Genomic DNA, 13707 nt, shown 5'->3' on the forward strand with positions numbered 1-13707 from the left:
CCTGACCATCAATCCTCACCCCAACTGCACATCCACCGGAGCTCCAAAACCCAACCACAATCCTTGCCCCGGCCACCTGCCCAGCGGAGCTCTCAACATCCTGACCGCAAACCCTCGCCCCAGCCACCCACCCATCCAAGCTCCCAAAACCCCAGCCACAGACTCACTCCTAGACCCTGGCCACCTGCCCATCCGAATACCCAACGCCACCAACCACGGGCTTACCACCCAGTCCTGGCCATCCGACTCCCAACGCCTTGAACGACACAGATACTTACCGCAGTCAAAAGTATCACCCGTGAAAAGTTCGACCCACCCCCCTCTCCCAAATGTGACCCGAAAAATTGGCCCAATAAAACTAGCTTGTAAGACAGTATCAGCTACTGGAATGAGTGGACTGCCTAATGAGGAAGGGCTGGCTGGATAGGACAGATTTAAACCCATAAAACATAGGTGCAGAAATAGGCCATTTAACCCATCATGTCTGCCTCACCATTCAATCTTGAGCTGATCAATTTCCCCACTCAGCCCCCACTGCCCAGCCTTCTCCCCATAACTTTTGATGCCCTGGCTAATCAAGAATCTACCAATTTCTGCATTAAGTATACTCACTACATTATTGAAGACAAAGAAGGAACCAGATTCAAACACAAAAGCCTAACAAGGTTTAAATGAATGACTGAGAGGATGGGTTCTCACATGGGAGAATATAGAATTAAAGTTGCTGTTTAAAGTTAAGAGGTTGCCCATTTCAGATAGAAACAAAGTGAAAGTTTCTCTCAGTCACATCTTTTGACTCCTCTTTCACAAAGAGTATTAAAAGCAGAGCACTTGAGCTGAATGGCTACAGTGGGAAGATTTATTTTAATATACAGTATTTACTTATTTTGGATCACTATGTATTAATGTTGTTGGTCTGTAGACTGATTGTGTATCTGTGTATGCACCACTGTCCAGAGATACACTGTTTCATTAGATTATGTATGTGTACGTACAATCAGAAAATAAACATGAACGAGATTAGGCAAGGCGGAGAATATTTGTGGGCCCAAGAGGATTATTCAAATGTACACATGCAGAAGTGAAAATAATACACGTGTCTTCACAAGTTCGAGCTTGTCTTCTTTAGCTTACATATAGGAAACAGATTTGCATTAAAAACACTAGATTAATACTTCAATGACAGACTATTGGGCCAAACGTTTTCCTTCTTCTCTCTCCATAGCTGCTACCCAGCCTGCTGCACACCAAGTATCACCTTTTTTTTACAATTTTGCAGCTTCTACAACAATTTGCTTCGACCTACTATTTAGTTGTTTGAGGACTTACCTTTGTTCTCATCTTTACTGGCTACAACAGTCTCTTTTCTATCAGGTTCTTTTGTGAAAGCCTTCTTGCTTTGCATGGTCTCTTGAAATACTGGTGCCCTGTGAAAGAAATAGGCTTAATTTAACCAGACTCAAAGGAGAGTTCAATTTGCAGCAAAGCAAGTGTTACTGAAATTGTGCGGATTAAGTAGAGCTCTGGGGGCTAGAAAACATGATCTCTATAATAAACGCCGTCCTAAGCTTCTTCAGGTCAAGGAACAAACAGTGCGATATGCACTGAATCACAGGACTACAAGGGCACATGGCATATTCCATGATCTCCACATTCAGCCAAGATTATAGTCTAGTTCTAAAACAATGGCACTTAAATTGAAAACAAACATGGAAAAGCAAAACGTCATTGTTCCTCCACCCTTTGCCAAAGCCTATATGTATACCAGAGAGGAAGAATGTACTAGTTTCTCTCATGTACAGTCTTCTTCTTTGGCTTGGCTTCGCGGACGAAGATTTATGGAGGGGGTAAAAAGTCCACGTCAGCTGCAGGCTCGTTTGTGGCTGACCAGTCCGATGCGGGACAGGCAGACACGATTGCAGCGGTTGCAAGGGAAAATTGGTTGGTTGGGGTTGGGTGTTGGGTTTTTCCTCCTTTGCCTTTTGTCAGTGAGGTAGGCTCTGCGGTCTTCTTCAAAGGAGGCTGCTGCCCGCCAAACTGTGAGGCGCCAAGATGCACGGTTTGAGGCGTTATCAGCCCACTGGCGGTGGTCAATGTGGCAGGCACCAAGAGATTTCTTTAGGCAGTCCTTGTACCTTTTCTTTGGTGCACCTCTGTCACGGTGGCCAGTGGAGAGCTCGCCATATAATACGATCTTGGGAAGGCGATGATCCTCCATTCTGGAGACGTGACCCATCCAGCGCAGCTGGATCTTCAGCAGCGTGGACTCGATGCTGTCGACCTCTGCCATCTCGAGTACCTCGACGTTAGGGGTGTGAGCGCTCCAATGGATGTTGAGGATGGAGCGGAGACAACGCTGGTGGAAGCGTTCTAGGAGCCGTAGGTGGTGCCGGTAGAGGACCCATGATTCGGAGCCGAACAGGAGTGTGGGTATGACAACGGCTCTGTATACGCTTATCTTTGTGAGGTTTTTCAGTTGGTTGTTTTTCCAGACTCTTTTGTGTAGTCTTCCAAAGGCGCTATTTGCCTTGGCGAGTCTGTTGTCTATCTCATTGTACACCCTCAGTATCCACACCAATATGAATTTTCCATTTGCTTGAGATTGTGCATTGCTTCATATGTGGACTGACCTCTAGGGGGAACTAATTTGAAACTTCCGAGTTTATTTTCCGCAATTTTTTTGCCAGTTGCTTGAATTCCGGATAATGGGGATTTTACTGTACATAGTATAACCTGAAGTAGAAAGTATCACCAACTACAAGGAACAGCAGCTGGAACCACCATTTTAGGCAAGGGACCAAAGTTCAGGAAAATGAAATATCTAAAGCAGTGGGTATAAAAACCAATGCATGTCAGGTGGAATGGATAACAAAATTAAAACTAGGAACCTAACCAGAGAGTGACAACATTGAAAATATCATTTCACTGCTCAAAAATGAAGAGTACAATAAGCAAAAGGGGTCTTTTGATCCCTTGCACCCACTCCACCATTAAAATCAGGGCTGTCGTTTTACCTCCATGCCATTTTACTCAACTGCCAACTTTAATTTTCTTAACACCTGGGGCCTTCATGTGGATGCAATCATGAAAAAGGCTCACCAGCGGCCATATTCCGTTAAGAATTTGAGGAGCTTTGATATGTAATTAAAGACTTGCAAATTTCCTCAGGTGGACCGTGGAGAGCATTCTGGCTAGTTGCAGCACTGTCTGGTATGGAGGTGCCAATAGACAGGACAGGAAAAGACAACAGAGGTTTATAATCTCAGCCAGTGCCATCATGGGCATCAATCTCCACTCCATCGAGGACATCTACAAGAAGCAGTGTCTCAAGAAAGCAGCCTCTATCCTCAGGGACCCACCACCCAGGCCACGCCCTCTTCACTCTGCTACCATCGGGAAAGAGGTACAGGAGCCTAAAGATGAACACCCAGCGGCACAAGGACAGCTTCTTCCCCTCCGCCATCCGATTTTTGAATGGACAATGAACCATAGACACTACTTCACTTTTTTCTCTTTTGTTCTAATTATTTATTTTTAAATAATGTACTTACAGAAATGTATTTTATAGCAACTTTTGACCTGCAATGCACAATCCTGCTGCTGCAAAACAACAAATTTTGTGACACATTCATGACTTAAACCTGATTCTGATACAAAAAGATTCTTTCTTGAATGAATTCAGCAATCATTTCCACAGTTCTCAGGGGTATAAAATCCCATAGATTCACCAAACTCTAGTTACTTAACCCGTGGTGCTGCGAATCGGAGAGAAAGGAAAACATTTATCGGTCACAGCGAAATCCTGCAATCTCCGATCTACCCTTTTTTCTCATAACGTAAAACCATTCTAATCTGCTCTTCCTTATACTCTGCTTTCTACTGTATATTACCCAGCCCTCTATTCTGTAAACTGTGCTCTTTATACTGCTGTATGAATGCTAGAGATAAACTATTAGTCTACTTGCAGTGTACCCTCCTCACTATACTATGTATAACAAGACAAATTAAGCCTTAAACCATAACTCTACAAGAATTTTGCATGTTTCAGTGAGGTCAGCACTCATTCTTCTGATCTCAAGAGACATAGCCCACAATCACTACCTTGTGTATCTTCATTGCACTCCCTCTATCATGAGTATATCCTTCCTTAGGGAGAACAGACTGGTACACAAAATTTGAGGAGCAGGCCTCAGTCAGATTTTAGTTGATCCCCCTCTCCAATTGAGTTGGCTGGTTGAGGAAAATCTAATGGAGAATATTTTGACAAGGACAAATTAATTCACATTTTTAATACGAGGTAAGAAAGGAAAATCCAGGTTAGATTTATTCATATCGGATCACACCTTTAAATTATTTTGAATAACTGAGAAAAGTAGTGCCGTACACGCTGCTGAACACATTGAAGATTCAAAGAGACTTGACAATGCACCAAACACATTGAAACAATGGTAGCTCAAGAGATCATTGACTTAGGCAGAGAGGAGTTTGTTCAAAAGAGGTTTGTTTTGTGGAAGTAGCGCACATCAGTAGGGGATGGCTTTTGAAAATGTTTTTCTTGTCAAATATGGATGGACAGAGAAAATACAATGATAATTTATGTACAATTTGACACTGTGGTACCTAGTCGAATTGCAACAACCTTTAGATCTTGGCCCTGGGATACAAGCAGAGACCAGTCAGGTGTAAATTAATGTAGACTAATACAAAGTGATGCCCTTTGGCATAAATAAAGTGGAAATAGACAAGGAAAGGGTCAATACAATTTTAATTCTACTATTTGGTGAGGCTGCTAAAGCACAGCTAACACAGTTTGCATACTACCGTGAAGATGCCAAGTAAAAATAGATATGGAATATTTGTAAGTGAACCATTGTATGAAGAAGTTGGTCAGTCGATGGAAATCTAATAGGGATACTCAAAATTATTACAGTGTAGTGGCCGACGAAACAAGTTGCAACCCAGCTCTCAAAATGGCTGGTGAATGCAGTGATCACGAGGACCCCACAGGGACCAACGGCAGTCGTCCCATGTGACCTCCCGCATGGCGGGAAACAGCAGGAATGGCAGTCAGTTGGAGGCCAGCGCTGCGATGATGTCACTCCTGTCGTCAGAGGCATGGAGTAAATATAAACAGAGCTGGCAGTAAAATAAATCAGTCTTTGACCTCAACTCGACTGTTGTGTCGTTCTTACTCCACACTTTGCATGATACCTTGGTGACCCCAACAGGTCCAACCAGCAGATGGACCCAAAGATGATGGACCAAGCAGCTCTCCTAAATCTCACTAAAGCTGCCAACATTCTGGGTGTCTCAGCCATAATTGTGGTTCAAACAGGCCAAGGCCCAGTTCCACCTTCGAAAGATTGTCGACAATGACACCCGCTACTACTACATAGTGTGACAGAGTATATAGATATGTTTTTGGGATATGTAAATTGGGAAAGGTTTGTTAGAGTAGGTCACATACAAACACTTTAAAACAGATCTTATTTGAACTACTGGAGCTCTGCCCCATGCTAGACATATCAGCCACACAGCTTTTGCAAGAGCTTTGAAGAGTGCTCAAGAGACTTCACTAATGGATTGTTGTTTACCAAAGGCAACAGATGAAAATGCATTCCGGAGCTGCTGCTGTCTGGAAGAGACCTTGCTGTTGTAATTCGGTCATGTGGTTTTGCAAGCAGAGGGTCAAACTAGCTTTCTCTTAGAGAGAGAGAGAGAGAGAGAGAGAGGGGAGAGAGAGAGAGAGAGAGAGAGAGAGGGGGGGAGAGAGAGAGAGAGAGAGAGAGAGAGAGAGAGAGAGAGATCACTTGACAGTGTTACAGCCAGCAAAAGTTGCCCTTTTGGAAGACAGCCCTTTTGGAAGACAGCCTGGTCAAAACCCTTGTGGTTCATGCAAGAGGAGAGGACTGGTTGTCTAATGTTTCACTTGGAATAAGAGAAATAAAAAGGAATTATGTGGTGACCTGAAAGAAAGAGGTTAGCATCTGGAGAACCCTGAAGGGGAAAGTTTCATCAGGAAGACACTAGAGTGGCTGATGGAAGAACATCAGTTGTGGATGTCCTGGAACAACAAATCTCCCTCTGAAAACCAACAAGAACCTTCCTGAGCGGTAACCATTTACCTTTCAAGCACCAGAGCCTGGCGAACTTTATAAATGTTAAATTCTGTGCACAGTATAAGAATTGTCTGCAACCGGTGAACTTGGAGGAATGAGAAGTGAGATTGGACTCTGAACCAAATAACTTTTCTGAACTTACACATATTATTACAAACACGTGCGCTTAGAATTAGAAAGGGGTTAAGATAGGTTAAGTAAGTTAGTGATAAGTTAAAGTTTGATTCAATTTTCATGTTTAAAATCAACTTTTGTTGAAGTAACCATTTGTCTTGGTGAATATCTATTGCTACTGGGTTTTGGGGTTATTGGAATTGAATTCATTGGTTAAAACAAAAGTAAAATTAGGTTTTTTTTTCCCTACAATAGAATACAATCAATTAACGAAAGAATAAATGTAAGTATATTCCAAAAGGTGTTTTCAAAAGACAATTAGACATTACTTAGACTAATTTTCTGTGTACATATGAAGTCTTTGGAAATAGAGGTGGCATTCAAATTTGTTTGAGAACTAAACTGCACACAAATTTCTAAGAATTAGCAAAATACAAAACAGGAAGAATGGTCTATTCTGTTATAGGATTCTATAAATGTTCATCCCAACTTTACTTTCATATAAAGTGTCGTTAGAAGCAGGCCTTCAGAACATGACAATCGGAAAAAGGTCACAGAATTAAATCTGAGTGGATTCAAACTGGAGCCATCATCCATCAAGTTTTTCTTCCACTTTTCTTAGGCTCTTCCCCAATTTTCATCAGTAACCAGGTTACTTTCAAATAAAAGCCCAGCAAATTTTTAAAAAACTCCAGTCCTTTCAGATTGTAATCCTCAATTATGTTGAATGATTGAACTTTGTCCTAGCGGCAACATGATCCAATCTCTGAAAACGTGCTCTGAGTACAGTATGGTTTATAATCTATCCAGCTTGCTTTAATAAAAGAAAAATTAAAGATGAGCAATTAAACACTGCCTCTGCTGTGAAGTCACATACATTTGTGGAAACAAAAATATGTAGGAACAAAGGTCATGCAACCTCCGATTGCAATGTTTGCGTAAAAAGCAAATCAACATAAATTGGTAGGGAATAGCTCTGAAATTGCTTAAGAATGTTTGAAATCAACAATCTCCATTTTATGAAGATTTGATAACAAATAAAATTTAAATAAAGATGTAAATTCTCACCTTCCCAGTATTCTGTGATCTTTACAGTAGGCATTAAGCGAAGCTGGAGATTTCTTGTCACCCAAAGCAGAAAGGCTGGTGGTGGTTGGTGGAATAAAGGCTGGAGGATTACCATAAGTCATTTGCAATGTCTGGCTGTGGCTATATCCAGCAAGACCAAGACCTGAGATGCCCAGAGGAGAAACACCCAGTGAAATTAAGTTTCGAAACAGAAAGTTGGGAGAAATAAAAGGAGCAGGTTGGAGTTTATTTCCAGTGACTGAAGCTGTTGGTTTAACTGGCAGCTGCTTGGAAGGTGAGGGGGTTCCATGTTGAAGAGTTGAATCTCCTGTTATTGAATAAAGATTTTTAAACAATGCCATGGGATTATGCTGTGAAACTGGCTCTTTTCAAAAAGAGTCTTTGCAGTAATTAAATGGGAAGTTGACCAAATATAATCTTATGTATAATTTTTCATCTAGACTTTAGACATAGAGATTTCTAATGCATTAAAATATTCTAAGTTTCACACAAATAAACTATTGCTAAAAACCTAACTCACAAATTACAAAATCTATCAAATAAACACCTCAATCGATCAAATCAGCAGAATGCCACCCATTCATATAGTACAATCTGACAAATACTGTACACATAACTACGAAAACTATGAAAATGCTGGAATCTTGAGCCAACATTGGGTTGCTGGAGGAACTCAGCTGGTTAGACAACATCCATGGGCAGAAATGCTCAAGTCTGCGAGCAGGACCCTTCACTGATATAGAGTAGGCAATGATGTTTTCTTTCTTTCTTTGGCTTGGCTTTGCGGACGAAGATTTATGGAGGGGGTTAAAAAGTCCACGTCAGCTGCAGGCTCGTTTGTGGCTGACAACTCTGTAGAGGACGACCCTGCAATTTCCACCTAACATCTTGGATTTGAGCGATATCTGTTGTATTAGATGACCACCCAACCCCCCACCGAAAAACAATCTGGCGCTTACCAGATGCTGTTAAAAACAAATCAATATTTTAATAACAAATGATCATCGAAATGTTTAAATCTTATTTGGATATTTTAAAATAAACCATTGTTGGCTTCTGTAACAGGCCATTAGGCCTGTTAAGTTGATGGAGCCGGACCAAGTGGAGGAGCCCTGACACTTCACAAATAACTAATGGGCATGCACGAGATTGCCTCGGAGCCAAAAGGAAGATGTTGCAGTGTTGCGACTTCATCATCAAGGTAACAATTTTATACTCGGGATAGGACGACCCCATTTTTAAGATGACTTTTTTTGTTTCACGGATCATCCTATAAAACGGCATTCAAGGTACAAATAAAGTCACGCATTTTTCCTTGTATTCAGATCACAGGATGGACTTTATGCAATCAGTGGATCCCGGGAAATTGCAGTTACCAAAAGCTATGCTGCAGTTAATCAACAAATACTTAAAAACTGATATTTAACACAGTTATGGTTTGAAATTGCTATTAATGCAATGGACAAAAACTAAAAAAAACACTGCTACTGATGGAGAAGTGGTGGGAGAATTATTTACATACCACACCACGTCTATTGACTGGGCCTATAAAATGTCCATTTGATCAATCACATTTTTGGAGAAGTAAGCCTTCATTTCACTAGTTCTTCAATTCAGAATATTTATTTATGTACAAAATATATTCATGAATTAAATATCGCCAGCAAATAGTATCTTGCAAAAAGTAATTGTAAAGACAAATGGCCAAGTAAAAAATGATCCCACTGTTGCAGAGAAAGTTAGATGTGTAAGAGATTTATGGAACTCAGCCATTTCTTACAAAAATAGGAACAGCGGTAAAATACACAAGTCAATAATACTAATTCAGCATACAGTTTAAAAACTTTTCCAGATTATGTTGAGTAAAATGAAAACACTTGATTATTGGCTCAACAAACTGATGTGGGAATGGGAAAAGATTAAATATTTAAATTTAGACATACAGCATGGTCAACAGACCATAAGCCTGTGCCACCCAATCACACCTACAACCCCCAGTACATTTTGAAACCAGAGCCCCCGTTGAAGACCCACGGAAACAAAGAGAGAACGTACCAACTCCTTCCCAACTGCGTGGGATTCGAACCCCAGACCCGATCGCTGGTGCTGTAACAGTGCTGTAACAGTGATGTGCTAGCCGCTACACTAACTGTGCCATGCTATTCTGAACATGTTAATAAATTCAAATCATTCAACTGTTTGCTACTCTTCTCAACTCATCTTAGTAACAGTATTTTACTTCCATTAATTGAGGGGGAAACAAATTATCGACAGGTGGACTTCACATTTTTTTTAAGACTATTTATCGGAGGGAGTCAATATTGGCAAAGTCAGCATTTAATATTCATAAATATCCTGGAGAATAGAGTGTCACCTTTCCAAAAAATGATCTCTTTATGCTCATTACATTTTAATAATTAGATGCGGTAACAACAACAAATGTCCAAATCAGAACAGCAAGGAAATTTGCGGGAGATCTCGTTTAATTTACTCTTCTTGTTCAGATTTGGTGTTGAAGCAGAAAACTCCTCCAGCTCAATTTGAAGGTAAGTTGCTGGGTGATATATTCACCCAGGGAATTCCTGACATCCTTTAACCTAACTGTCGAGAGCAGCCATTCCCAATGGGGACCCTACAACCCCCCCCCCACCCCCCACCACCCCCACCCGGAGGGGGGGGGACGGGTCGGGGGGCACAGCACATTTAAATAAAAACTTGTTTTCTTTGCATATCACGTTACATCTTTTTTTGTAGCTGATAAGAGAGAAGTACTGACTAAACCAAAACATGACTGCTTCACAGAGAAGGGGGCTATAAACGTTGAGCAGTGTCCCAAGGGGGCCAGAGCCAAATAAAGGTTGGCTGCCCTCGAAAACTGGGTCATATGTCACCTGCACCAGAATACCAAACCCTAGCTAGAGAGTGTGTATTTAAAGACACTATTCAATCAACTGATGGATGAACTGACTGAATCCTGATAACAAAAATACTAAACTACTCAACAATTTTACACATTTAGTAGTATTACAAACTAGGGAAATGAAATGAATGGGTAATTTCCTGACCCACTCTCAATTTAATCAACTGAGCCTTAGTGGAAGTATTCTGATGTAATTAGTTTAAGCATCTGAACAAAGTGCAAAGGGTAAATTTCCCATTCAATCACCATCCAGAAGCACATCAGCAAATGTGAACGGCCAGGGTTCAGTTCAAATGTGATATAGTAAAACCCCTGGTATCCAGCACCTATGGGAATTGGTAGATGCCAGATAAATGAATTTTCCAGTTGCTCAAGGTTGCATGTTGTGTGGATTGGCGAACTAACAGCGAGGCAGCCAATTTTAAACTTTCGTATTTGTTTTCTGCAATTGTCAATTGCTTGAGTTCCAGATAACAGGGGTTTTACAGTACTTCCCTGGCTCAATAGCCTATGAAAACAAGACCTTTAGGTAATGTGATGGAGGAAAGACACCATGTGTAAAACCAAAAGTCATTATGCCTTCAAGAGAGAAAGAGCAATCAGTGTTTGAAACAAATTAAAATGTTGATTGCTTCACAGTGCACGGCAAAAGTACAACAGTTTGCATTTCAGGTTAAACACACCTTCAATGAATTCCTTTGAAGAATCAAATACAAATTGGCTGTCATTTCCATCGTAACCAACAAAATTTTCATTCTCTTCTGAATACATTTTTGACTTTTTCACGGCTGCAAGATAAAAAAATATTGTGTAGATTTAATGGAGACATAAGAGTCTGAAGAAGCTGAAATATGGGTCAAAAACCGCCTGATGAACTCAGCAGATCAGGGAGCACCTGTAAAGGTGCTGGAAAACGAAGCATCAATGTTTCAGGTTGAGAGAAGTGAGCCAGGCATAGACTGTGAGGGGGCAGGAAGAACAGCCCACCATGTTGTTCACCAAGCTAATCCCATTTGCCTGTATTTGGCCTATATCCTTCGAAGGATTGTCTTTCCGTGTATCTGCCCAAATGACTATTAAATGTTACCATTGTCCCAGTCTGCACCACTCCCTCTGGCAGCTCTTCCATACTGCATACCCACCACCCTTTCTTCCTCTCAAATCTCTATTAAATCTTTCTTCTTTTACATTAAATCCATGCCCTCTCATTTTAAATTCTTCCTCACTAGGAAAGACTATTTACCATATCCAAAACTCATATTCATGAAACTATATTTATTTATTTGTATAGATCAAATACTTGTCCTGCATATGTATTATTTGTCTGTATGTGCATTATGTCTGGTTGTGTGTCCGCGTGTTTTTCACTGAAGACTGGAGAACACTGTTTCGTCAGGTTGTACTTGTACAATCAGATGACAATAAACTTGACTTGATATCTACCCATACCATACCTTGAGCTGCCCAATCTTCCACTATTAAAACCATAGCACTTTTGGAGTTATTGCAACTATTTACACAAAAATAAAAAGATCTTGTCTAAAACTCTTACTATGGAGACATACTAATGGAATTTGAAAACATTTCTAGCTGCTAGCAACTTACAATTCATTTTAACCCTTACAATACTGGCCCTTAATTATTATATCTAAAAATAATAATCGCCATTACAAAGAAAAAAGAATCAAACAAAGTAATACATTGGGTAAATATTCAAAACAAAGTGAAAGTCTAGCATTAAAGTTTTCTGCTTCTTGTAAAAGACAGATTTCGGTAATCGGTCTGTTTAGAAAGCCAGTTTTAGTTTTAATCCAAACTTGATGTACAGGTCCTCTTTTCTCCTGGATGGCACCAACAATTTTCCCCATCAACTAGAAATTTCAAGGCGCTGAATGTTCCATGACATTCATTCTTTTTTCCTTCTACCTTGCCCTTTTCAAACGATTTTAGGATAAAAAGTAATGGATTAAGCAGGAAACTGTATATGCTTGTTCAGACATTCTCCCCAATTTCAGGTCGATTGGAGGTCTTCTCTTGGTTTGTGTCTTCTGGTGAAATTTCTTTTAGCTTATCAGGATTTTGAAACCACTCCTTTTGAGACTGTAGAAGAAACTGAGGCCCTGACACCCACATTTCATCCTTCAGAAAAGACTCTACTTTCAAACCTCGGGAAGCCAAATCGGCAGGATTATTAACTGCATTAACGTATCTCCACTGTACGGACATGAGACTTTATTGATTTCTGATTCGGTTAGCCACAGAAATTTGAGTCTTTGTGGTTTTATTGTTGATGTATTTGAGCAGGTGCTCTCAGTCCAAAATATGGAGTCTGTTAGTTTCCTCTACAACTCTTTCTTCAACATTGTGTCCATTCTGCTCGCGACGGAGGCAGCCATCAATTCCATTCGTGGGCTAGTAACTGGTTTGAATGGAGCCACTCTAGCTTTTCCCATTCGAAATCCACAATGTACCTGATCCTTGTTATCAGGCAGTAATAGATAACCAACAGTTCCTAAACCATCTTCACATGCTTCTGCAACATGATGCGATTGAGCAGATGTGTGGGTTTGAAGCACCTGTCAATCATGAAGTCTTCCAGCTTCCAGAGATCATGCATCCAACACGTCCATTTCTGTGTAATCATTCTGGTATCTCATCATCCCAACCAATCTTCTTTCTACACAAATCTTGCAGGATCTTCTTGGCAATCAGGACAAATGGTGCCAATATTCCTAGAGGATCATATATCAAACTGATTGCTAATAGAATCCCCCATTTGGTGAGAGGTTGGTTCTTCACAATTATTTTGAACTTCAAGACATCACTCTGAACAAACCAATGTGCTCCTAACACCCTCTCCACAGGAAGGTGGTCATGATCCAATATGTTCATTTCTATTGCCCTCTCCTTTTCAGATAATGGCAGTCAATACCTGGTGACTATAGCATTGGCTTAGCACCGAGTCTTAATCTGCTTAGTCCTTGACCAAGCGCTCTTGTGGTTCTATCAATCAACCCCATCCTAGACCTGCCAAGCCAATACTATGGCTGTAGCACTGGCTCAGCTTTGGTATTTAATAGTTTCTTTTTCATCAAAACTTGATGCTTTCAATAATTTACTTTGAGCACTAAATACCACCGAGCCTTCCAGTACCTGTGACCTGGCCTCATTAACAGCAAATTTTTTGTCCAGTTCCAGTTGCTTATTTTAGCTCCATTTCCTCCATTCTTAGTTGCTCCTCTTGTAGTTTCTCTTCTCTTCATTGCAGCTCCTCCTTATCTTCTAAGTCCATTTCAAAATGAAGCATTGCTTTATCCACTTTAAGAGCTGCCGCATCTGCTTGAATCTTTAAACGCATCGATTCAGTCCTTAAAAGTCTGAAAGCTGCTCTAGAGCTCCTCCTTCTGGAAATATTCGACACATTATCACTAGATCCTATTAGGTCCTGTATATTAGGTGCTGATT

The 13707-nt window shown here is 40.6% G+C and overlaps 1 protein-coding gene across 5 annotated transcripts in view; it reads right to left on the bottom strand.

Annotated features, from left to right (window-relative positions):
- LOC138765232 (cleavage and polyadenylation specificity factor subunit 6-like) overlaps positions 1-13707 on the bottom strand; it is a 65539-nt gene that overhangs the window by 17203 nt on the left and 34629 nt on the right. For all 5 annotated transcript variants that reach the window (XM_069942216.1, XM_069942215.1, XM_069942214.1 and 2 more), the window contains 3 exons: positions 10926-11030; positions 7302-7629; positions 1330-1427 (listed from right to left, as the gene is read on the bottom strand). In XM_069942216.1, the coding sequence (XP_069798317.1) occupies positions 1330-1427; positions 7302-7629; positions 10926-11030 (531 nt within the window). The remainder of the gene's footprint in view (positions 1-1329; positions 1428-7301; positions 7630-10925; positions 11031-13707) is intronic.

This window comes from Narcine bancroftii, chromosome 5 (assembly GCF_036971445.1).
Source record: "Narcine bancroftii isolate sNarBan1 chromosome 5, sNarBan1.hap1, whole genome shotgun sequence".
Classification (NCBI taxonomy): domain Eukaryota; kingdom Metazoa; phylum Chordata; class Chondrichthyes; order Torpediniformes; family Narcinidae; genus Narcine; species Narcine bancroftii.